The 22,152-nt window shown below is 42.6% G+C and overlaps 3 protein-coding genes across 6 annotated transcripts in view; 1 reads left to right on the top strand and 2 right to left on the bottom strand.

Annotated features, from left to right (window-relative positions):
- Positions 1-461: 461 nt before the first annotated feature.
- Positions 462-13,052, bottom strand: prpf4 (pre-mRNA processing factor 4). Of its 2 annotated transcripts, none has more exons than XM_022768407.1 (15): positions 12,972-13,052; positions 12,019-12,249; positions 6,502-6,688; positions 6,015-6,102; positions 5,781-5,860; positions 5,234-5,327; positions 4,976-5,070; positions 4,775-4,833; positions 2,539-2,662; positions 1,996-2,085; positions 1,754-1,876; positions 1,348-1,455; positions 1,023-1,141; positions 713-819; positions 462-617 (listed from the first exon to the last, which is right to left on the bottom strand). In XM_022768407.1, exons 2-15 carry the CDS (start codon positions 12,188-12,190, stop codon positions 531-533), a joined length of 1,533 nt encoding a protein of 510 aa, XP_022624128.1. In that variant the 5' UTR covers positions 12,191-12,249; positions 12,972-13,052; the 3' UTR covers positions 462-530. The 2 variants fall into 2 exon arrangements, with proteins under 2 accessions (XP_022624128.1, XP_022624129.1); XM_022768408.1 differs by having other exon boundaries at positions 12,019-12,246; positions 12,972-13,020.
- On the top strand, positions 13,031-15,409 carry cdc26 (cell division cycle 26). Of its 2 annotated transcripts, none has more exons than XM_022768409.1 (3): positions 13,031-13,129; positions 14,374-14,467; positions 14,755-15,400. In XM_022768409.1, exons 2-3 carry the CDS (start codon positions 14,387-14,389, stop codon positions 14,965-14,967), a joined length of 294 nt encoding a protein of 97 aa, XP_022624130.1. In that variant the 5' UTR covers positions 13,031-13,129; positions 14,374-14,386; the 3' UTR covers positions 14,968-15,400. The 2 variants fall into 2 exon arrangements, with proteins under 2 accessions (XP_022624130.1, XP_022624131.1); XM_022768410.1 differs by lacking the exon at positions 13,031-13,129 and adding an exon at positions 13,186-13,310 and having other exon boundaries at positions 14,755-15,409.
- Positions 15,410-16,744: 1,335 nt separating this feature from the next.
- The window catches only part of LOC111238741 (tyrosine-protein kinase Fer-like), a 7,326-nt gene continuing 1,918 nt past the window's right edge, over positions 16,745-22,152 (bottom strand). The window contains exons 6-19 of one of the 2 annotated variants that reach the window (XM_022768405.1): positions 22,053-22,152; positions 21,847-21,966; positions 21,547-21,669; positions 21,267-21,468; positions 21,001-21,099; positions 20,536-20,742; positions 20,286-20,408; positions 20,126-20,182; positions 19,850-19,968; positions 18,641-18,735; positions 18,441-18,564; positions 17,782-17,936; positions 17,518-17,640; positions 16,745-17,056 (exon numbers count right to left, since the gene is read on the bottom strand). The exon at positions 22,053-22,152 is cut by the window's right edge and continues 38 nt beyond it. In XM_022768405.1, coding sequence (XP_022624126.1) covers positions 16,920-17,056; positions 17,518-17,640; positions 17,782-17,936; positions 18,441-18,564; positions 18,641-18,735; positions 19,850-19,968; positions 20,126-20,182; positions 20,286-20,408; positions 20,536-20,742; positions 21,001-21,099; positions 21,267-21,468; positions 21,547-21,669; positions 21,847-21,966; positions 22,053-22,152 — 1,784 coding nt within the window. In that variant the 3' untranslated portion in view covers positions 16,745-16,919. The remainder of the gene's footprint in view (positions 17,057-17,517; positions 17,641-17,781; positions 17,937-18,440; positions 18,565-18,640; positions 18,736-19,849; positions 19,969-20,125; positions 20,183-20,285; positions 20,409-20,535; positions 20,743-21,000; positions 21,100-21,266; positions 21,469-21,546; positions 21,670-21,846; positions 21,967-22,052) is intronic. The other variant, XM_022768406.1, reaches the window with a different exon arrangement.

Genomic DNA, 22,152 nt, shown 5'->3' with positions numbered 1-22,152 from the left:
TCATATTATAGTAAGGCTTCAAAAGTCATAAAACCATAGTATAATAAATCATGAAAAGTCATGTAAATAAAATTGTATATAAAGTCATAAAATCATTGTAGTATAGCAAGGCATGAAAAGTTATGTAAATGAAATTGTAAAAAGTCATAAAATCACCATGTCATAAGATGTCATAGTAAGGTATAAAGGTATAAAAAAGTCATAGTATAGTAAATCATGAAACAGTCACAAATCATACAGTAAATGTAAAACATGTCATGGTACAATAATAAATATCAGTGAATTACATAGTTTATTTGTTTATTAAAAGATTTTTTATTACCATTAATAACCAGGTTTTTCTGTTTGTAATACTTACAACCAATGACTCAAAGAATCAGACAAAACAATCAGACATAATTCAAAAATGTAAACTTTTATTTCATTAAAAAACAACAACACAAACATTTGTGACTTCTCTATTATCCGGGAAAAAAAATTGTCTAATTTTTGGCTGATGCTGTGACATCATCATGACATCACTGATGACATCACTCAGACAGCCAGAGTTTGAAGGTTCGGTCATAGGAGCTGGTTGCGATCAGTTTCCCGTCAGGTGACACGTCTACACCCATCACCTGGAAACAAAAAGACGACACATTAACATACCCGAGCCGTCTCCACCAATCAGCAGCAGCATCCAAATGGACCAATCAGAGCCCTGTGTTCTTACCTTCCCCTCATGTCCAGCAAGCGTTTTCAGCGGCGTCCAGCCAGGGTGACTCCAGACCTTCGCCGTGTTGTCGTACGCTCCAGTCAACAGGAAGTGACCGTCTGTAGCTAGAAACAAAAGACAGGAAGTCAGGTCAGCGATAGGAAATAAAGACACAATTTTTTTATTTAAATGGAGGAAAAAAAGTTTAAAAAAAGAAGAAAGATAAAAAAAACTGACCAAGAAGACAGACAGAGCAAAGAAATTCATCAAATATAACAATGACTTTAAAAATAATTTTAATGTTCAAAAATAAAAGGTGTCTTTTTACGTTGGAACCGGACAGCAGAGAGCAGGTTCTGGTGGGCCGGCACTGTGTACAGACACTTCCTGTTTCTCAGCTCCCAAACCTTACAGGTGTTATCACCACTTCCTGTCGCCAGGTGATACCTGAGAGAACAGAGAACCACAAACAAATATTTCTTAAAATTTAGAATGCACTTCAACAAATAAAAGTGTAAAATTACAAAAACATCTGATCTCATGTTTGTTTTTTTATTTGATAAATTTTATTGTAAAATTTATTTTCAGTTTACACTAAACCGCTCTCCTCTGATTGGCTATGTTTTTAGTGTGCTCGTCTCTGATTGGCTGACCCGTTGGGGGAGAAGTGCAGACTGTAGATCTCCTTCAGGTGTCCCTCCAGGAAAACAACACAGCGTCCAGTCCGAAGGTCCCACACCCTGCCGAACGCATCCAGCCCTCTGATTGGACAAAAGCCAGAGAGTACAGACTGTAGCACAGTGTAGTAGTCCAGTGTAATCCAGTCTAGTACAGTATGTAGCACAGTGTAGTCCAGTGTAGTACAGTATAGTACTGTGTGGTTCTGTGTAGTACTGTGTAGTACTGTGTAGTCCAGTGTAGTACAGTATAGTACTGTGTGGTTCTGTGTAGTACTGTGTAGTACAGTGTAGTACAGTGTAGTACAGTGTAGTACAGTATAGTACTGTGTGGTTCTGTGTAGTACTGTGTAGTACAGTGTAGTACAGTGTAGCACGTTACCCAGTAGCAGCCAGCGACCCGTCGGGGTGGAAGTGAAGATCGTGGACTCCTTTGCTGTGACCTTCCTGATGGAGGATTTCCTCCTGAACCTCCAGGTCCCACAGACGCCACGAGTTGTCATAACTACATACACACACACACACACACACACACATATACAAATACTCAGACTGTGTATTAGTATACACAAACATCACAGTTACTGTGTACAAATACTCAGAGTGTGTATTAGTACAGTTTACCAGGTTGTTCCCAGGAACCTTCCAGATGGATGCCAGGACACCCGAGACACTCGCTCACTGTGACCCTCGATGTCCGCCACTGGCTCGTCGCTACGGCAACCAGAGATGTACAGGAATGAATGACTGTTATAGGACGACCTTATAAAACCAGGAAGTTCAGGTCCTCGATTCCTCCCTCCTCGTCTCTGCCCTTGACTCCTCACCCCCTCATTCCTTGTTTCCTCCTGTCTCCTTCCTCCCTTCCCTCCTTGTCTCCTCCATCCCTTCCCTCTCAGTCCCTCCCTTCCTTCCCTCCATGTCTCCTTGTTCCCTCCCTTCCTTCTTCCCCTCCTCCCTTCTTTCCCTCCTTCTCTCCTCACTTTCTTCCCTCCATGTCTCCTCCCTCCCTTTTATCCCCCTTCCTTACCTCCATGTCTCCTTGTTCCCTCCCTTCCTTCCTCCCTTCCTCCTCTCCTTGGTTCCTTGTCTCCTCCCTTCCTTCCCTCCTCCCTTCCCTCTCTGTGTTTCCTCGTGTTATCCCTTCTTCACATCCTTCTCTCTTACCTCTTTAGGTTCCACAGCTTCACAGACCCATCAGCTGCACACGATGCCAAGCTGACATCCGATTGGTCGAGATAGACTCCGGCCTGTGGGCGGAAGACAACTGCACCCACGTTGGTGTTGTGTCCTTCAGCCAATCAGAGAGCAGGGACAGACAGGGGTGGAGTCTCAGTTATAAAGGGCGTGTTCACATTGAAATCAAATTAAATGAATTTCTGATTCTTTACATTTGAGAAAACTGACATTAAATATATTTTAATATTTAAATGGTTCGTAATCAACAGAAACTGAGGAAATGAGACATGATCTACAGTGACTGATCAAAATTATTATTGTACAACTAGAAAATATATGTATATATCAATATGATGATATGTGATGTGTGAGGAAGTGTGTGTGAACTGTCCTCTTCAGGTCAACAGTTGTGCTCTTAAGTTTACATACCCTGGCAGAATTTGTAAGATGTGTACCATTCTTTAAAGAAAACATGAGTGATCAGACAAAACACATTTCTTTTACTTTTAACGGGATTCAAATACAACTATGAGGCATCACAGAATATCAGTAAACAAAACATAACAATAAAGAAAATACTGAGATGGTCCCTGTTCATAAGTTTGCACACCCATAGTTCTTAATACTGTGTATTTTCTCCTTTAGCATCAACGACGGCTTGTAGTTTTTTGAGGTAGTTGTGGATGAGGCCCTTTATTTTCTCAGGTGGTAAAGTTTCCCATTCTTCTTGGAAAAAAGCCTCCAGGTCCTGTAAATTCTTGTGCTGTCTTGCATGAACTGCACATTTGAGATCTCAAAGTGGCTCAATGATGCTGAGGTCAGGATGAGGTTGCCAATCCAGAACCTTCTTTTTTCTGCTGTAGCCACTGAAGGCTCGACTTGGCCTCATGTTTCTGATCACTGTCATGTTGGAAGTGTGTCGCATGCGCAACTTCCGGGCTGGTGAATGCAAATTGTCCTCCAATACTTTCTGATAACATGCTGCATTCATCTTGCCATCAATTTTGACTAAATTCCCTGTGCCACTGTAGCTCACCCCCCCCCAAACATCAGAGATTCACCTCCATGCTTCACAGTAGGGATGGTGTACTTTTCATCACAGGCCTTGTTGACTCCTCTCCAAACATAGCGTTTATGGTTGTGACCATAAAGTTCCATTTTGGTTTCATCACTCCGAATGACTTTGTTCCAGAACTTCTGAGGCTTGTCTAGGTGTTTTTTGGCATATTGTGAGGGGGCTGTTTTATGACATTGGCATAGTAACGGCTTTCTTCTGGCAACTCGACCGTGCAGCCCATTTTTCTTCAACTACCTCCTTATTGTGCATCTTGTATCCACAGAGAAGCCTGTATGTCAGTGAAGTTGCTTGTGGGTTTTTCTTTGCATCCCGAACAATTTTCCTGGCAGCTGTGGCTGAAATCTTTGTTGGTCTACATGACCATGGCTTGGTATCAACAGAAGCCCTAATTTTTCCACTTCTTTATCAGAGTTTGAACACGACTGATTGACTTTCTCAAATCTTTGGATATCTTTTATATCCTTTTCCTGACTTATAAAGTTCAACTACCTGTTCTCGCAGGTCCGTTCACAGTTGCTTTCCCCATGACTCAGTTTCCAGCAAAGTCAGTGCAGCCCTGGGTGAAATGTGCAGGTGTCTCTCAAAAGCTAAGAAAACTCATTGACTGTCTCTACACGGACACTAATTAGAAGCAAACAGGTAACAGGTGTGGAAACTTTTACCCTTAATAGCCATTTAAAACTGTGTGTCAACTTGTGTGTATATTATCAGGCCAAACATTCAAACGTATGTAAACTTTTGATCAGGGCCATTCTGGTGGTTTCAGTTATCATTATGATTTAGAAAGGTCAAACAAAATTATGTGGTAACAAATGGCTTCACCTGACCACTATCCCAAATGAAAGAAAAGTTTTCTGCATGATCAGTCATGTTTTCCAAAAAATGGCCAATATTTCACAATTTCTGCCAGGATATGTGAACTTACAAGCACAACTGTATGTGGTCTATGTGGGTCAGGTCTGGACTTAGCCTGGGACAGGGACAGTCAGAGACTGGTAATGAAAGTTGAAGTCAAGTCTGACCAGTCTCCCTGTCTGTGCTGCTGAGAACCCCCCCCCCCATATACAGCTATAAAGTTATCTTGACAGTGAATTCAGAAATGACTGAATTACATGTTATTCATAGAAAATGAGAAGCTCTGCCCACCTCTGAGTGTTCGGATCAGGTTACAGTCAGGGACAGACCACAGCTTACACAGACCACTCCTGTCGGGGGGAGGGGTTAGCATGTTAGCATTAGCTTCATCATGATGTAAACATGTAGTAAAAACAAATGCTGTCCCTGTGTGTGTCTATGCTAACTCTTTGTGTGCTCCTGCTAATGCTAACAGTGGGTGTGGCTTGTTACCAGGAGGCAGTGGCCAGCATTTTGGAGTCGGGGCTGAAGTGGCAGAAACTGATTGGTCGATCATCACCGATCTGACTGCAGAAGTTGTTCAGATTCTGAAGAGCCGATCGAAATGTTGATTAAAACCATCTCTTTTAAATCCTTAATAAATATAATTAATATTATTAATAATAGAAACTCATTAATACGAAATAATACCCTTTGATGACTTCATCTTATTTATTGATTTGTGCTTTAATGAAATTAAATCCGTCTCACCCTCAGGCTCTTGTGCAGCTCCTGTTGCCGGATCGTCCTGGTTGCCTCAGCAACATCCCTCTGAGCACGTGCAGCCTCCAGACGTCTCATCGCCCTGACAGATCAATCACAGCAGGAGCTTTTGAGTCACAGCCAATCAGATCCCTCCGGGATTTAGGACTCTTGTTCAGTTTGTTACAATCTTCTCTCGCTACATGTGTTTATCACTCAATGGTCAGAGGGACATTCAGCTTTCACACACAGTTACTGGTCATCATCATTTAGTGTCATCACTGTCAGCTGCTCACTTTCTCATTTATAAACTGTGGAGTGTTGCATTGTGGGATTGTTAGCAGGCAGCAGAGTCTCAGAACAGCGAAATACTCAGAGGTCAGACAGGGAATCAGAGGAACTGATCATCAGGTGAGCTGATGGACAGGTAAACAGGTAGTGAGGTGTGTGGACATCTAACTGATGGTGTTTGATGTGGAAATGATTATATCAACACGACTGAGAAATGCTTCTGGTCCTCCTCTGTCTCTGATTAGTCAGTTTGTTGCTGACTCACCGTGGCAGAGAGTATTTGGCCAACCAGAGCCGGGCGTCCCGCAGGGAAATGGAGCCCTCGTGGTACCACGTCTGCTGGCACTGTGATTGGTCAGAAAGAAAAGGTTACATTTTTACAGTTTTGTTCAATCCAGTGATCTTTTTCTTTATTTCATTCTTGTGTACTTCAGTGTATTTCTGTGTGTACTTGAGTGTATTTCAATGTGTATTTCAATGTGTATTTCTGTGTACTTACCTCGTCCTGTGATCTCTTAGCTCTCTCTTCATCTTTCCTGGACTTCTTCAGAGCGTCTGGACCGACCACAGACAAGACACTTCGCAGCCTGAACACAAACATCAGAAAAACTTTATTTCAAAATTAATTAGTTTAATTTAAGGAAAATTACCTGTGATATCTGCATTTCTTTAGTTAATGACATAGGCAGTTATATAGATTATTTCCTGATACCAACACATTAAAACTGCGAATGTACCTGACTTTAAAACTGTGTCCACTCTGAACCACAGACTGATGTTGTGATGTTTGTTTTGGACTGAACTGATGTAGATTCATTTTCATTTAGTTTTCTTCCAACGTCTGAATCTTCAGTAAAATCTGATTAAGACCAAAGGTCCTGTTTTTTCCTGTTACTCTTCAAATAAACTGAAACAATGTTTTATTTAAAACTAATTCACTGAAACATGTAAGTCAAGTTTAAACTAAAAAAGTCTTATTTTCCCACCTCTCCCGGCGGTCAGCTGGTCCCTCTCCGAACAACGTGATTGGCTCTCCAAGCGCCCGGAGACCGGCCTTCACCTCTGCGTCATCGGTGGAGACGGTGATCTGTCGTGCTCGCCGCCGCCGCTCGAACTCAGCGAGCGCTTCCTGCTGCCGCTCGCTGACCCGCTCCTCCATCTCCAGAGTCTCTCCTGCATGGCATCATGGGAAATAGTCTCATTTCCACCACACAAGTAAAAAAAAAAAAAAAAAAAAAAAAAAAAAAAAAAAAAAACACCTATAGTTTATAACAGTTTATGTGGTATATTGGATCGAGTACTCGGTGCTCGATTGTGTTAGACTGTCACCACTACTGAGTTCTGTAATACACTGGTCTGGCCTGTACTAGTGTGATTCGCCCACCCGTAAAGATCGGACTTGTGCTGCATCCTCGTCTCCGTGTATTTATGTATAACAGTGATTAGGGTCGGGCGATATGGCAAAAATATCATATCACGATTTTTTAAAAATAAAATCATGATTTCGATTTTATCACGATCTTAAATTGGAAAAAGAAAAACAGACAATTTAGACCAAAGAACCTTTCTTAACAGATTTTATTTCAAATAGTCGCAGTTTTGCCTGCATGTGCAAACAACGTAAAGTTTAACGTAAACAACAACAACATCCTAATGAAGTGCACTCTTGCAAAAGTAACAGAAAGTAAAATATCAATCAAAGACATTACTGACAGTCATTTAAACAGGATTTATTTATCAAAACACTAAATAGCTTATTGAAACGCAAAAATACAAACTAAAGTGACTGTGGTTATCTCTTTTAGTGCAGCAGTTGCTAGTGCTTTAGTGCTTCCTCTTCAGGTGATTAAACAGGTTCGTCGTGTTACCACCCGACGTGCGAACGGTTTCTGTGCAAACTTTGCAGATTACATTTGCTTGCGCTTGATCAGTTGCGGAAAATCCAAACCAATTCCATATAATGGAGGTGGAATTTTTCTTAGCGACCAAATCCGTTTGGCTTTCAGCCATCGCTCTCCATGTGCTACCGCTACACACACAAACAAGGAGGCGGGTAGGAAAGCGCGTCACTGCCTGTAATTCGCTATGATTGGTCGGTCAGGTTGACGACGTCAATGCGTCTGGTGCGTCGGTGCATCAGCATAGAACTGCAATTTATAGAATGTGCCCTAGACGATCCCACGATCTCTGCAGTTTGAAAGATCGTCTTCACGTTGTAATCCTTCACGATCTAATATCGTCATATCGCCCACCCCTAAGTGTACATAAAGTAAAACCACAACATGGTGTCAGAAGACGGAGTTACGGAATAATTTGAGGACGGTGTTTTAATAAGTTAAAAATGAACAGGCAGCTAACAAGTGCTAGCGCGCGCAAATATGGAACAGTTCAAGCCGCCACCACCGCTGCTACTGACCGGGAATGTCGCTGAAAACTGGAGAAGATGGGAGCAGCGGTTCCAGCTGTATATGACTGCATCAGGTGCGTTGAATAAGGAAGAGTGGTTAAAATAGCCATTCTGCTTCACACCATTGGCGAGGAGGCGCTGGAAGTGTATAATACACTCACCATCATCCCAGAAGGGGAGCCTTCACGGACTACCGCAGCCCGCGAAAGAACGTCGTTTTCGAACGCCATCAGTTCTGGTCGCACATGATGTCAGCAGGAATATCGGTGGACAGATTCATCACAGAGCTACGCCAAAAGAGCAAAGACTGTGAGTTTGGCAGACATGAAGATGACATGATAAGGGATAAATTAGTGTTTAGCATAAACGATGCCCGTTTGAAAGAGACTGTTACGTGATAATGCGCTCACTTTGCGCAGGGCTATAGAGACATGTAGATCAGCCGAGCTCGCTAAGTCACAGATACAAGCGATGCAGACGTCACATGTTGTCCAAGACACCGCAGTGGATGCATTAAGGAAAGCAACAGGACAAACCCGCGCGGGCAACTGGAACAAGAACAAAATGAGCAGCAAGAGGCATGTAACAACAACTCTCTGCCACAAATGTGGAAATAAACATGAGCCACGTCAATGCCCAGCTTATGCTGCAGTGTGCCACAAATGTGGTAAAAACAACCATTTTTCTAAGGTATGTAAATCAAGCACTGAAAAAAACGGCAACGGCAACTACAAGACAAAGAAGGTACAAAATTTAGAAAGTGAAATTGATTCCTTGTATATAGGCATGATTGGAAGTGGAAACAAAAACAAAACAGCTCACCAAGCTAGAGACACTGTATGGCATGAAACAGCCACAGTTAGAGGCGTAGCAATCAAATTCAAACTGGACACAAATGTGCTTCCCATGCACATGTTCCGACAGCTGCCAGGTCCAATTCGGCTACGGCCCACAAAGACTGTGCTGATTGCTTTTGGTGGAGCACGTCTACCCACAGATGGCGTTGCATCTCTCGAATGCCGGACGGCTAAGCATAAGGCTATACTGGACTTTCATGTGTCTTGCCGAGCTGACAGGCCAATTCTGGGTGGTGATGCATGTGAAGAGCTGCAGCTGGTGAGAAGAGTCGAGGCGCTTGCAGCGAGGTCACCGCAGCCAGCACAACCTCCAGCCACCAAAGAGGAGCTACTACAGAGGTATGCAGAGGTCTTCACAGGATTGGGCGAGTTTCCTGGAGTTCATCACATACACATTGACCCCAGCATCACTCCTGTGATTCACGCATGCAGGAACGTACCACTCTCCATCATGGACTCACTGAGAGAGACACTCAAAGACTTACAGAACAGGAATGTCATAATGCCTGTCAATGAACCTACGGAATGGGTGAACAGTCTTGTTGCCACAAAGAAAAAGAACGGTGAGCTAAGGGTATGTTTGGATCCTTGCAACCTGAATGAGGCAGTCAAGCATCAACACTACTCCATTCCTACACCGGAAGACATGCGCAGCAGGCTAGCAGGTAAATTCATCTTCTCCATCCTAGATGAGAAGGATGGATACTGGCAGATCAAGCTAGATGAGCTATGCACCTTCAACACGCCGTGGGGCTGGTTCCGCTTCCTCCTACTTCCATTTGGGATCAGATCGGCCAGAGAAGTGTTCCAACAAAAGAACTGTGAGACCTTCGGCGATGCACATGTGAAGTTTAACAAAGACAAGATCCAGTTCAAAGTTGATACTGTAAAGTACATGGGACACGTCATCACGGCAGCAGGACAGAGAGCTGATGACACAAAGATCAAAGCGATTGTCAACATGCCAACCCCAGAAGACAAACAAAGTCTCCAACGTCTGCTGGGAATGACAAAATTCCCGGCGCAATACATACCAAATGAAGCCTCTCTCACGGCACCCCTCAGACAACTGCTCAAGAAAGATGTAGCGTGGCAGTGGTACCCGCACCACAGCTCAGCACTACAGACACTGAAGACCACTCTCACACAAGCCCCAGTGCTGAGGTACTATGATCACAAGCAGCCTCTCACTCTACAAGCTGATTCCTCAAAAGATGGACTGGGAGCCTGTCTGATGCAGGATGGCCGCCCAGTGTGCTATGCCTCACGAGCGCTCACAGACACAGAAAAGAGGTACGCACAGATAGAGAAAGAGTTGCGAAAGAGTGTTCGCTGCTAAGAGATTCCACCAGTATGTCTACGGCAGGCCAGTAACTGTCCAGTCCGATCATAAGCCTCTGGAGGTCATCATGCGCAAGCCGCTGAGCAAAGCACCCGCGTGGCTGCAAGGTATGCTTTTACAACTGCAGAGGTATGATCTTAACGTAACATACACACCAGGCAAGCACATGTACATTGCCGACACACTCTCACGCGCCACGGCAAGCAGAGAAGGTGACAATATTGATGAAAACCCCTGTGATGAGAAAGTTGTGTATGCCTTAGAGGCCACAGATGCCTTGAGTGAGGAAGCACTCAGCCAACTAAAAAAGGCAACGGCAGCAGATAGCGTGCTACAAGCTGTGTGTGAGAAGCATAAGAACGGCTGGCCCATGAAAAAGAAAAGTCTGGACAGGAAACTACACGCCTACTGGGCAGTGAAGGACATAATAAGCATGTAGAATGACATTGTATTGGTCGGAAACAAAATCGTCATACCTCAGAGCTTCAAGAGCACGATTTTAGAGAAGCTGCATCTTGCACACCAAGGAGTGCAGCGCACAAAAGCCAAAGCAAGAAAATCCCTCTACTGGCCTGGCATGGCACAAGATATAGAGGCGATGGTGGAAAAATGCGTGCAGTGCCAGCAGCTACAGCCCAAACAGCAGGCTGAGCCACTCATACCACATCAGGTTCCAGAACTGCCATGGATGAAAGTCGGAGCAGACATCTTCGAGCTACACGGTCAGTCATACCTGTTGTTAGTTGATTACCTGACCAAATATCCTGAAGTGCTTAACATATCTGACAAAACAGCTCATACTGTGATCCAGAAAATGAAGTCTGTGTTTGCCAGGCACGGGATTCCTAGGGAGATAGTGAGTGACCACGTCCCATTTGCCAGCTATGAGATGAAGTCATTCGCAGCTTCATGGGAGATCAAACTCACACACTCCAGCCCAGGTTTTCCCTCTTCAAATGGCATGGCTGAAAGAGCCATAAAGACTGTAAAACATGCGCTGAAGAAGGCAATGCGGTGCGGGCGGGAGCCTGCAGTTGTCATCCGACAGCGAGATGAACCACGCTCCTACACTGTGCAGACACCGGCTGAGAGGACGCAAAGAAGGAACAGGTGACATCTGAGGAAGATACATCCGAGCCTATTCAGAGACCCGGACAGTGATGAACATTTTGACTCAGAGATACAACCCTCACAAACGCCTGTGTCAGTGGGCTCACCACCACATGACCTGCCACCACACGACCCTCCTCCTGTGACTACGGGCAGTACACTCATATGCTACACAAGGAGCGTCAGACGCCCTGCCAGATACAATGACTAACCTTTCATGTGATCTTTCAGGTGTGTTTAAAAGGCATAAAAAAAGAAAAAAAAGAGAAGTAAAGAGTATAAGGTGTGTTCAACCTGAAGTGTTTTAAGAATGTTGAATGTTAGAAAAATGTTTACGTTTCAACCAACAGAATGCAGAAAGGAACATGATTTATGTTGTTTTATGAGAGCCATTTATCATTTGAAAACATGCTTTATTAATCATTGAAGTATGCAAGTAGAAAACACTTGTTCGATGTTGATGCCATGACGTTAATGGTTAAGTAAAGAATCTACTCTTGAAGTAACTGATTAGTAGGCCACATCTCAGTTGGAAAAGAGGGATGTGGTATATTGGATCGAGTACTCGGTGCTCGATTGTGTTAGACTGTCACCACTACTGAGTTCTGTAATACACTGGTCTGGCCTGTAGTAGTGTGATTCGCCCGCCCGTAAAGATCGGACTTGTGCTGCATCCTCGTCTCCGTGTATTTATGTATAACAGTGATTAAGTTAGTAACCCACGATTAGTAGCACTACAATAGTGTACATAAAGTAAAACCACAACAGTTTATAACAGGTGACCCACCTGAGGAGATGTTGATGTTACCCGCCTCTATCCCCGCCTTCACCGCATCACTTCCTGACATTGCGCTGCTTGCCATCTCTGAGCTCAGACGTTCCCGTTCTTTCTCCTCGAGGCTTCCATAGAAAACACGACTCTTCTTCACGGCTGGAACCGCGTCCTCTTCGTCGGACATTTTCACACACTCTCTTCTTCTTCTTCTTCTTGTACTGCTGCTGTGGCACCCAGAGGCTGCTGGGAAAAAGGTCACAGCAGAAAATTATTTCATAATAAATACAAAATAAATTTAGTTTTTACTTTTCACAGGTTAAAAATACTAATAAAAAAGAAAACAAAAAACAAGCTCATTTCTGTATAAAAAATAATAAGAAAAAACATAAAATTAAATCAGATTTTTTACCAATATAGCAGGGGTTTAAAAATAAAATGATTTTGATTATGGCATAATAACATAACATAAATATCTTGTATGATCATGTATGAATTTTACATAACATCAGAGGTCTGGAACAATTTTTAATAAAATAACAAACCCAAGAATATTTTATAAGTAAGGTGTAAGTGCAGACAGTCGGTGGAGGAAACATTTCAAAGACTTTTCTTGACGAGGCCGTTTTATTCTTTAAGACTCTATGATCACATGTCAATCATTTACACAGAAACTGTTTCATTTTGAAATATTTTAAGGGATTCGGTTCTAACAGTCTAAAATCATACGGTTCTTTACCTGAGTTTGGTGCGAATAAAAAGGTTTAGTTTGGTGTTACAGAGAAAAGGAGATAAAAGGAAGAACACGAGAAAACGCGACACACACTATGTTAGCATTAATATTAGCATTCAAACGGCTACTTATCTAGCGTCACACTGCGTCACACACACATGAGCAGACACACGGCAGGTGTGAAACGGTCCGTTAATAAACTTTATGCTGAAATATTTTGCATTTACAAACTTACAGCCGAAGACAAACGAGGCGTCGGAGTCTCTCAATTCCGTGACCTGGATGTAAACACATCATCTGCTTCCGGGTCAAAGGTTGTTTTCCGGTCGATACAACGGTAGCACACAAATAGAAAAAGAAAAAAACCCGGGAAAACAACATCACAGCTGTCAGGTAACGTTACACACCTTTATCACAACTACGGAGCCCGTGTTATAAAGTTCTTAAGTTCCAGTTTAATTTACCGGGTTTAGACATTTAAACAGACGTTAGCAGCTTAGCTTAGCTTCCGTTTACTGTTAGACTGAAACAGGAAGAAGCACCGCGATTCACTGGTGTATACTGGAGTAAACAGGTACGTAGTGGTGTGTACTGGAGTATATTGGTGTATACTGGAGTAAACAGTTATGTACTGGTGTATACTGGAGTATATTGGAGTATACTGGTGTATACTGGAGTAAACAGTTATGTACTGGTGTATACTGGAGTAAACAGGTACATAGTGGTGTGTACTGGAGTATACTGGAGTATACTGGTGTATACTGGAGTAAACAGTTATGTACTGGTGTATACTGGATTAAACAGGTATGTACTGGTGTATACTGGAGTATATTGGAGTATACTGGTGTATACTGGAGTATATTGGAGTATACTGGTGTATACTGGAGTAAACAGTTATGTACTGGTGTATACTGGATTAAACAGGTATGTACTGGTGTATACTGGATTAAACAGGTATGTACTGGTATGTACTGGTGTGTACTGGAGTGTACTGGAGTATATTGGAGTATACTGGTGTATACTGGAGTAAACAGCTATGTACTGGTGTATCCTGGAGTAAACATGTGCAATGGTGTATAGTGTACTGCAGTATTTTACGATTCAGTAATCAGTGAGTCAATCAAAAGAAATCAGAAGGGCTGGGTTTATCTGACAGATTTTATAAATTGACTGCCGATTAATTGGAGTTAATATTTAAGATGATTCTGTGTAATAATTACATGAATTTCCCCTAGGGGATAATTAAAGTAAAGTATCTGTCTATCAATCTATCCTGAGTAGGACTCAATCAGATGATTAATATTAAATAAGAACTAAATGAAATGTCTGTTTGTGCTTGAATGCAGGTTTATTGCTTTCTAAAACTCAACACCAAATATAAATAGAAATAAAGAGTTTGACTGAGAAACTAAGATGAAATAAACACTTTCCATAAAAGACTCAGTACTTTCCATAAAAGAAAGAATCCATAAATGTTAGTAGAACTACATTCTAGTAGTACTGGTACTACAGCACTGCGGGAGGGTTGAGCCTTTCGATCCAGATCTTTTGGTTTTGGTAAAACCCGGTCCTCTAAGGCCAATGGAACAGATGATGTCATTGTCTCTGATGTGATGTTTGTGTTTCTACGTCAACAGAAGAAAACAGAAGATGTTGAGGAGGAAACCAACTCGTCTGGAGCTGAAGATTGATGACACCGAGGAGTTCGAGAGTGTCAAGAAGGAGCTCGAGGTCAAAATCACTAACACGATCAATACTGTCAATACAAGTCATTACTGTCATCACTAATCAATTCTGTGAACACCAAACTCATCATCCTATTAGTGACAGTTTTTCTGACCATTAACTCGCTCATTAACATATTATGAACACACTAATTAATAACTGTCTGTCTTCACATGAAACAACAGCTCAGGTGTGTTCTTACCTGTGAAGGCCAGAGCAACAGCTCCACCTGAGGATCAGAGACCAGCTTCTGGTCTGGTCAGCTAAGTCTTACTTTTTTTCTGTTTTTTTAGGCCAGGAAGCGTCAGCGAGAGGAAGCGGAGTCAGGTGGCGGAGTGGGCGGGGCATCTGTCATCAGTGTTGACATCATCGGGGGTGGAGCGTCAGCTTCAGCATCTTCCTCCACAGCAGTGACGAGGGCGGAGCTCATCAACGAACGAATCGGCTACAAGCCCCACCCCAAACCAGCAACGCTGCCGACCTTATTTGGAAGTCTACAGTTTTAATAAAATAAAAATAATGTTTAAAGAGAAAAGGTGGTTTGTTTATTTGGTTTCTGTTGTTATGGGACGTTTTACAACATATAGAAAAAAAATTTCAGAATAAAAGCTGGAAAATTAATCAATGTCACGTCACTTTCCTCAAAATTTTTGTATAAATATTCTTTTATAATAAAACCAGCTGGAGACACACAGAAGATTTTCATTCCAAATTATTTAATTTTTTTTAGAAATTTATTCATTTTTACTTATCTCCCAAGTTCGTGAAAAAAAGTTTTAATTAGAAAAAGTGAAAACATCAGTGACATGCAAACAAAATCTACTGATCGTGTCGTTGAAGTTTGTTTATAATAATTTATCAGATTTAAATTATTTCACTCTGAAATACTCAAGTTTGTTGTGATGAATTCATTTTTTTTTAATTTGGTAAAATGTTTTATTTGGTAAACATTTAACAAAGTTTTTACAAAAGTTAAAAAATAAACAAGTTATAAACCTCGTATAATGTTCAACGTTTTTATTTTAAACCAAAGATAAAAATGTTAGAAACTGTCACCGTGTGTTCATAGTTGTTTTATTTTCATAATAAATGCTACGATAATATTTTTATAAAGAGCTTAAACAAATAAAAAAGACAAACGCAATTAGTGAAAAGAAAAAATGAAAAACTCAAAGATGATTTAACAAAAAAAAAAAAAAACTGTAAAAACATCTTTATTTACAGTAACAGTAAGTAGCTCTGACATCATTATCATTTAGACTCATTCCAGGAAGTGATGTTGACCAATCAGGACTCTCGACTGATTTACAATAAGAGCTGTTAATTATTTGTAGTTAATTAACATAAATATAACATTTTTAAATTTTGACGAATTAAAAATTACATTCATTCTCTTCCTGCTTTTCAATTTTCAAAATAAGACTTTTTTTGTCTTTTTTTTAATTTTTTTTTTTTTAAATACTGTTGACTTTTTTTTTTATGTGACAACAACCAGACCACTGATAAGTCAGAAACATTTCCTGGAATCACACTTTAAAAAACAGAGAAAAAAAGAGTTGGGTGGGCGTGGTCTGTGTGATGACTGACAGCTGGTTTTTCAGAATAAAGGTCCACTTTCCTTCCAAAACAGTTTGTAAATTAACTTTTTCAAACAAACACAAAAAGAAATAAAATGAATAAAAACATAATAAATAAAAACAGAAACAAATAAACAGTTTATGTTAGTGCTGACAGCTGATTGGTCCTCAGCAGTGGAATCATTTTTAGTGTTCAATCTGTTGCCCTGGTAACTGTAGTGATGGGGGTGTGGCTTAACATCTGACTGTAACCTGTTTTAGTCTCTTGACATTTTGAGCTTATTTAGTGTTTCAACATGTTGGAAACATGAAAAATGAATTTTTTGTTTTTTTTTCAGATTTTTTTCTCAAAGTTTTTAACGTAAACGTTGAAACACCTGTCAGGTGTGAGTGTATGAGTGTTTTAGTCAGAGATTAGCGTCTGGTGTTTATCTCATGCTAACGTCTTGTCGTCAGTTCTTCCTTTGTCTGTTAATCGATATGTAACAATCAACATTGATCAGGAATAACATGTAGATTAAAACAGAATTCATGTGATCACACCATATCTGATATTAAGCTAATAGGTCCATTTGCTCCATTTTTTCAGACGCAATGTAAAGATGTTTCTACCTTGATCATAAAATCGACAATGGCTGAATTGTGATGTCATGCTTCAGATTGTACATGCTAACAGGTTCATCACGCTGTTGTGTTTGTCTTAGTGTTTTCAATAAACCTTTTTTTTTTTTTTTTACATATTGTTTCTAAAAAGACGATGTGTTTCTGAACCACTTCCGCCTGCTGACCACGCCCACCCACCGGCCAAGCCCACTTGTTGAAAAAAAAAAGTGACTTGTCTTCGCTGATGACGCTCTGCTGCTGAGTACATGATGATGTCATCACTTCTTTTTGATGGCTGCGAGGTCTCGCTGCAGCTCGAAGAACTTGGGTCGGTCCTCTGGGTTGTACTGCCAGCAGCGCTGCATCACTTTGTACACGTCATCAGGGCAACGCTGTGGGCACGCCATTCTGTAACCTAGCAACCAGGAGAGAGGAATGGGGGCAGTTTCTATTTATAAAGTAGAACAATGTTGTCACATAAAACCCTTATTCTGAAAATGAAAGAGGAAATAACATTTTATAAGTGGAGTGCAGGTCTCATCAGGGACTCTGGACCTGAGTCCAGTTTGTTACCGGATTACTTCAAAGGTCCAAGTGTGGTTCAGGTTTGCGCAGGTAGGTTCAGAATGACACCACCCAGTGTAATGATACTACATAACAGTGTGATGACATCACGTCTCTCTATAGCGCCCCCTGCTATCTGGGCGTTCAAACTTTAACCCTTAAAACCAGGTGAAACGTTTTTTTGATGAAATTTGATTCACTGACATTCACGTGGTGAAGGCAAAAATGGCTGACAAAACAAACAACAAACACAGTTCACCTGTTAAACCTCATTAATCTGGACAGAACAGCTGATTCTCTCTGTGTGGTTACCTTTCTCCACCTGCTCTCGGGCCTGCTGATTGGTCATCCCAGGGTAAGGACACACCCCCAGACTGAAGGTTTCCCAAAGCAGGATCCCATAGCTCCACACGTCACTCTCTGAACTGTAACGACCTGCAGCAACCAATCACAGTACAGGAGAGTAACAGTGAGTAAACTGGCTTATATTGTTTATAACCAGGTGTTACAGGTGTGTCACGTGTTAGAGGTGGAGTACAGGTGTGTCAGGTGGGGTACAGGTGTGTCAGGTGTTACCATAGTTGAGGGCCTCAGGTGCGGTCCATTTGATGGGAATCTGTTTGAGTCCAGATGAAGAGTAAACTCCATCATCCTCCTGACGACTCATCCCAAAGTCACTGATCTTCAACACACTGCCTTCCCCCACCAGACAGTTCCTCGCTGCCAGGTCCCTGAGACAGACAGGTGGAGACAGGTGGGGACATGTAGAGACAGATGGAGACAGGTTGGGACAGGTAGAGACAGATGGAGACAGGTAGAGACAGATGGAGACAGATGGGGACAGGTGGAGACAGATCGGGACAGGTGGGGAGAGATGGGAACAGGTGGAGACAGGTCAGGACAGGTAGAGACAGATGGAGACAGGTGGGCAGAGGTGGGGACAGGCAGAGACAGGCGGAGACAGGTTAATTCTGAACCACTGGCCTCCACCAGTTGAACCAGCTCTGAATGTTAAACTGATTTCAGGAAGCTGCAGCTCCTTCACATTTAAAGCCCAATAGAGGGAAGCTAATGGAGAGCTTTAATTGTGAAGTGACAATAGGAAGTATAATAAACCACATGTGTAACATCATATAAAGAGTCTTCTATAACCAGTGGACTCTGCTGGACAGTCTGTACTGACACAGGTGAACAGGTGTGAAGTGACACAGGTGAACAGGTGTGAGGTGAGATACCTGTGGATGCAGTTCTTGCTTTCCAGGTACGCCATCCCAGCAGCAGCATCGACGGCGAAGCGAACCAGCTGCTTTGTCTTCAGCTCATCCTTCTTCTTCCTCAGAAAGGACAGGAAGTCTCCACCTGAAGACACAGCGAGGGGTCACACACACACCTTCAAGAGCAACCAACAACAGAAGGTAAGTGAAGCTCCACCCACCAGGAACCAGCTCCATGACGATGTAGATCGGCTGTCTCTGCGTACAAACGCCAATCAGCTTCACGATGTTTGGGTGGTCGTACTGTTTCAGGATCCTGCAGCCAATCACAGACAGGCAGCATGAGACACCAGCCAATCACAAAGCTGCTACACATTTCCAGGCAGCCAATCAGAAAGATCGTACAGTCTGTGTTGTCATGATGATGAAAGTTCAATTATATAAACAAACCTGGATGTTAAAGTTTAAATATTATGCTTTTCATTTTTTATGTTTTTTTATATTTTGTTTGAACTTCATATTCTTTATATTTATTAGTTATTTATTAATAATATATTGATATATTAATATTGATATTAATATTAACCTGGTCTGACAGGAACCAGGTCTTTCTGCTGCTGATTCACTTCATTTTCTACTAAAAACATTTTTGGTCTTTAATTCTTGTTATTGTTGTTATTGTTTGGTGTTGTTGTTGTTTGGTTTTGGTGTTGTTGTTGTTATTCTTGTTGTTTGGTTTTGGTGGTGTTTTTGTTGTTTGTTGTTGTTTGGTGTTGTTGTTGTTGCTTGGTGTTGTTGGTGTTGTTGTTTGGTTGTTGCTGTTGTTATTGTTTGATTTTGTTGTTTTTTGTTGTTAGTGTTGTTGTTTGGTGTTGTTGTTGCTGTTGTTATTGTTTGGTGTTGTTGTTGTTTGGTTTTGGTGGTGTTGTTGTTGTTTGTTGTTGTTGCTGTTGTTGTTATTGTTGTTGTTTGGTTTTGGTGGTGTTTTTGTTGTTTGGTGTTGCTGCTTGGTGTTGTTGGTGTTGTTGTTTGTTGTTGCTGTTGTTATTGTTTGGTTTTGTTGTTTTTGTTGTTTTTTGTTGTTAGCGTTGTTGTTTGGTGTTGCTGTTGCTTGGTGTTTGTTGTTGTTGTTGCTGTTTGGTGTTGTTGTTGCTGTTGTTGCTTGGTGTTGTTGTTTGGTGTTGCTGTTGTTGTTTGTTGTTGCTGTTTTTATTGCTTGCTGTTGTTATTGTTGTTGTTTGGTTTTGTTGTTGTTAGTTTTGTTGTTTGGTGTTGCTATTGTTGTTTGGTTTTGGTGTTGCTGTTTGGTGTTGTTGCTTGGTGTTTGTTGTTGTTGGTGTTGTTGCTTGGTGTTGTGGTTGTTGCTTGTGTTGTTGTTTGGCGTTGCTGTTGTTTGGTGTTGTTGTTGTTGTTGTTGTTGACATGCAGACCTGGCCTCAGACAGGAAGCGGATCTTCAACTCTGGAGGTAAATCTTCTTTACACGTTTTGACGGCCACCGGCGTTTTGTCGCGCTGCAGTGTTCCTTTAAACACCTCGCCAAAGTTACCCTGGCAACGAGCACACAGCATGGGCATGATGGGACATGGAGGCACAGAAAGTTGAGAGATGTTAATTGTGTGTGTGTGTGTGTGTGTGTGTGTGTGTGTGTGTGTGTGTGTGTGTGTGTGTGTGTGTGTGTGTGTGTGTGTGTGTGTTGTAGGTCACCTTTCCCAGCAGGTCTCCCAGGACCACGTCCTCATGGTTCAGGATCCACTTCTTGTCCTGGACACAGGAAATGACATCACATTCATCATCATCACTAATCTCACACACACTAACTCACTGTAACATGTTCATGTGTGGAGGTGTATTTATGAGTGGTTGCCTTGACGACGGGGTTGAGCAGCACGACTCCAGACTTCTTGGTGATGACTTGTTTAGTGGAGAAATGATGCTCGATGAGCTGAGGGATGGTCGAGAAGCCGGTCCCTTCAAAACGGTACTGATTCTACCAGAGGGGTGGGGGACACACAGAGAGAGAGGTGGGTGGGGGGACACTGGGACCACAGTCCTGAACAGGGTCTCTGTTCAGAACCTTGTTGGTCATGTGACGTTAACGAGGCAGTGATACATACATCGGCAAACTGGATGATGAAGTGTCGTCTCTGGTCATCAGAAAACACAGACAGGACGTACTCGCCCGGTTTACCATGACTCTCCCTCACCAGAAAGTCTCCCTGTTGCCGTAGTAACTCCTGAGCCTCAGTGCGGGGGATGGCGCCATGATACCACTCCTGCTCCGCCAGGGGGCGCTCTGATGTCGGGATCACATCGAAGAACTGCTGCCGGGGGCAAAGACACAAAGAATTCAAGAAAATTTATTGACAAGAGACAAACAGCAGGACAACAGTAAAGCCAGGTTGTGATGACATCATCAGTGATCTCAGTTTCTATTGGTGGAAATATTACATAACTCTGATCATCTATAATTGGTAAAAACTGGTTTATTTATTCTGATTTGCTTATAAAGGGGGGTGATGTTTGACTGGACCTGAGCTGCTGACATGTCACTAACATCTGGAAACACCTGGAAGTCTCACCGAGGTGGAGGAGCCCAGCATGGCTTTAGGAGAACGGATCATCCCAGCCAGAGAATGTCGCAGTGTGTCGAAGCGAGAGCTCTTCTCCTTCGTCTTATCCTATACACACACACACACACACACACACACACACACACACACACACACACACACACACACACACCATCCAGCTGTTGTAATGTTATAAGACAGAGGCACTTTTATTTTGATCTCAGATCTCAGACCTCAGATCAGATCACTGATTTGATCAATGATTGAATATTTACCGTGGAGCCGACGGAGCGGGCGTCGTCCTCGTAAGGCAGCGCTGGGGGAGGTGGCGGTGGGGGAGGGGAGGTGGTGGCGGCAGCCATCTTGGCATCCAGGAGGGCCTTCTGGGAGGCGAGACGGGCCTCAGAGCCACGCAGTGATTGGACAGCGTGACGAAGCTCGAGCAGAGAGAGTTTCTGACTAAGCAGCAGGACACAGCTGAGGGCAAGAGACATTAACAGACAGTCACGACACAGAGAGAGAGAGGACGTGGACAGAAGTGGACCTCAGACTCACTCGCTCCTCCTCTCAGCGCTCTGCTGACTCGTTTGGATCTTGGTGTCCAGGTCGTCGGCCAGCGCCTCCTTCGTCCTCAGATTCTGCTGAGTCAGCGTCAGCTCTTCTGTTGCCGACGACAACCTGGAAGACGAGCACAGTGAGACTTTCTGTTTGCCTGTGAATCTGGAAAACATTTCTGAAACATCTGGACAGTTTTCCTTTTTTTATATTTTCAGCATCTGTTTGCTTTTATTTGATAGGACAGAGACTTTTACTTTGGCAGGCTACAGGAAACAGTTTAATTTTATAGTAGCTCACATGGCCTGCAGGCTTTCAGCTGTCAGCGTGTTCCAGAGGATCTCATTGGCTGGCAGGTTGTCCGTCTCCTCCAATAGAGATGTGTCAAACTCCACGCTTGGCTCTGGGGTCTCCGGAGACCTGAAAGAGAGAGACACCATGGTAACCAGGAGCATGTGACAGAGAGACCGTTATCATGGTAACCACAGAGGAAGCGAGCATCTGACCTGTAAGCGTCGATGAAGTGTTGGTACTCGGCCAGAGGATCGATCTGCTGAACGGCTGCTGAAATCTCCTGATGAACCTTCACGATCTCCTCCGTCAGCA

This window comes from Seriola dumerili, unplaced genomic scaffold (genome assembly GCF_002260705.1).
Source record: "Seriola dumerili isolate Sdu_G_001 unplaced genomic scaffold, Sdu_1.0 BDQW01001588.1, whole genome shotgun sequence".
Classification (NCBI taxonomy): domain Eukaryota; kingdom Metazoa; phylum Chordata; class Actinopteri; order Carangiformes; family Carangidae; genus Seriola; species Seriola dumerili.
Note: the sequence above shows the minus strand (reverse complement) of the source record. Positions and strands in the feature narration are given on the sequence as shown.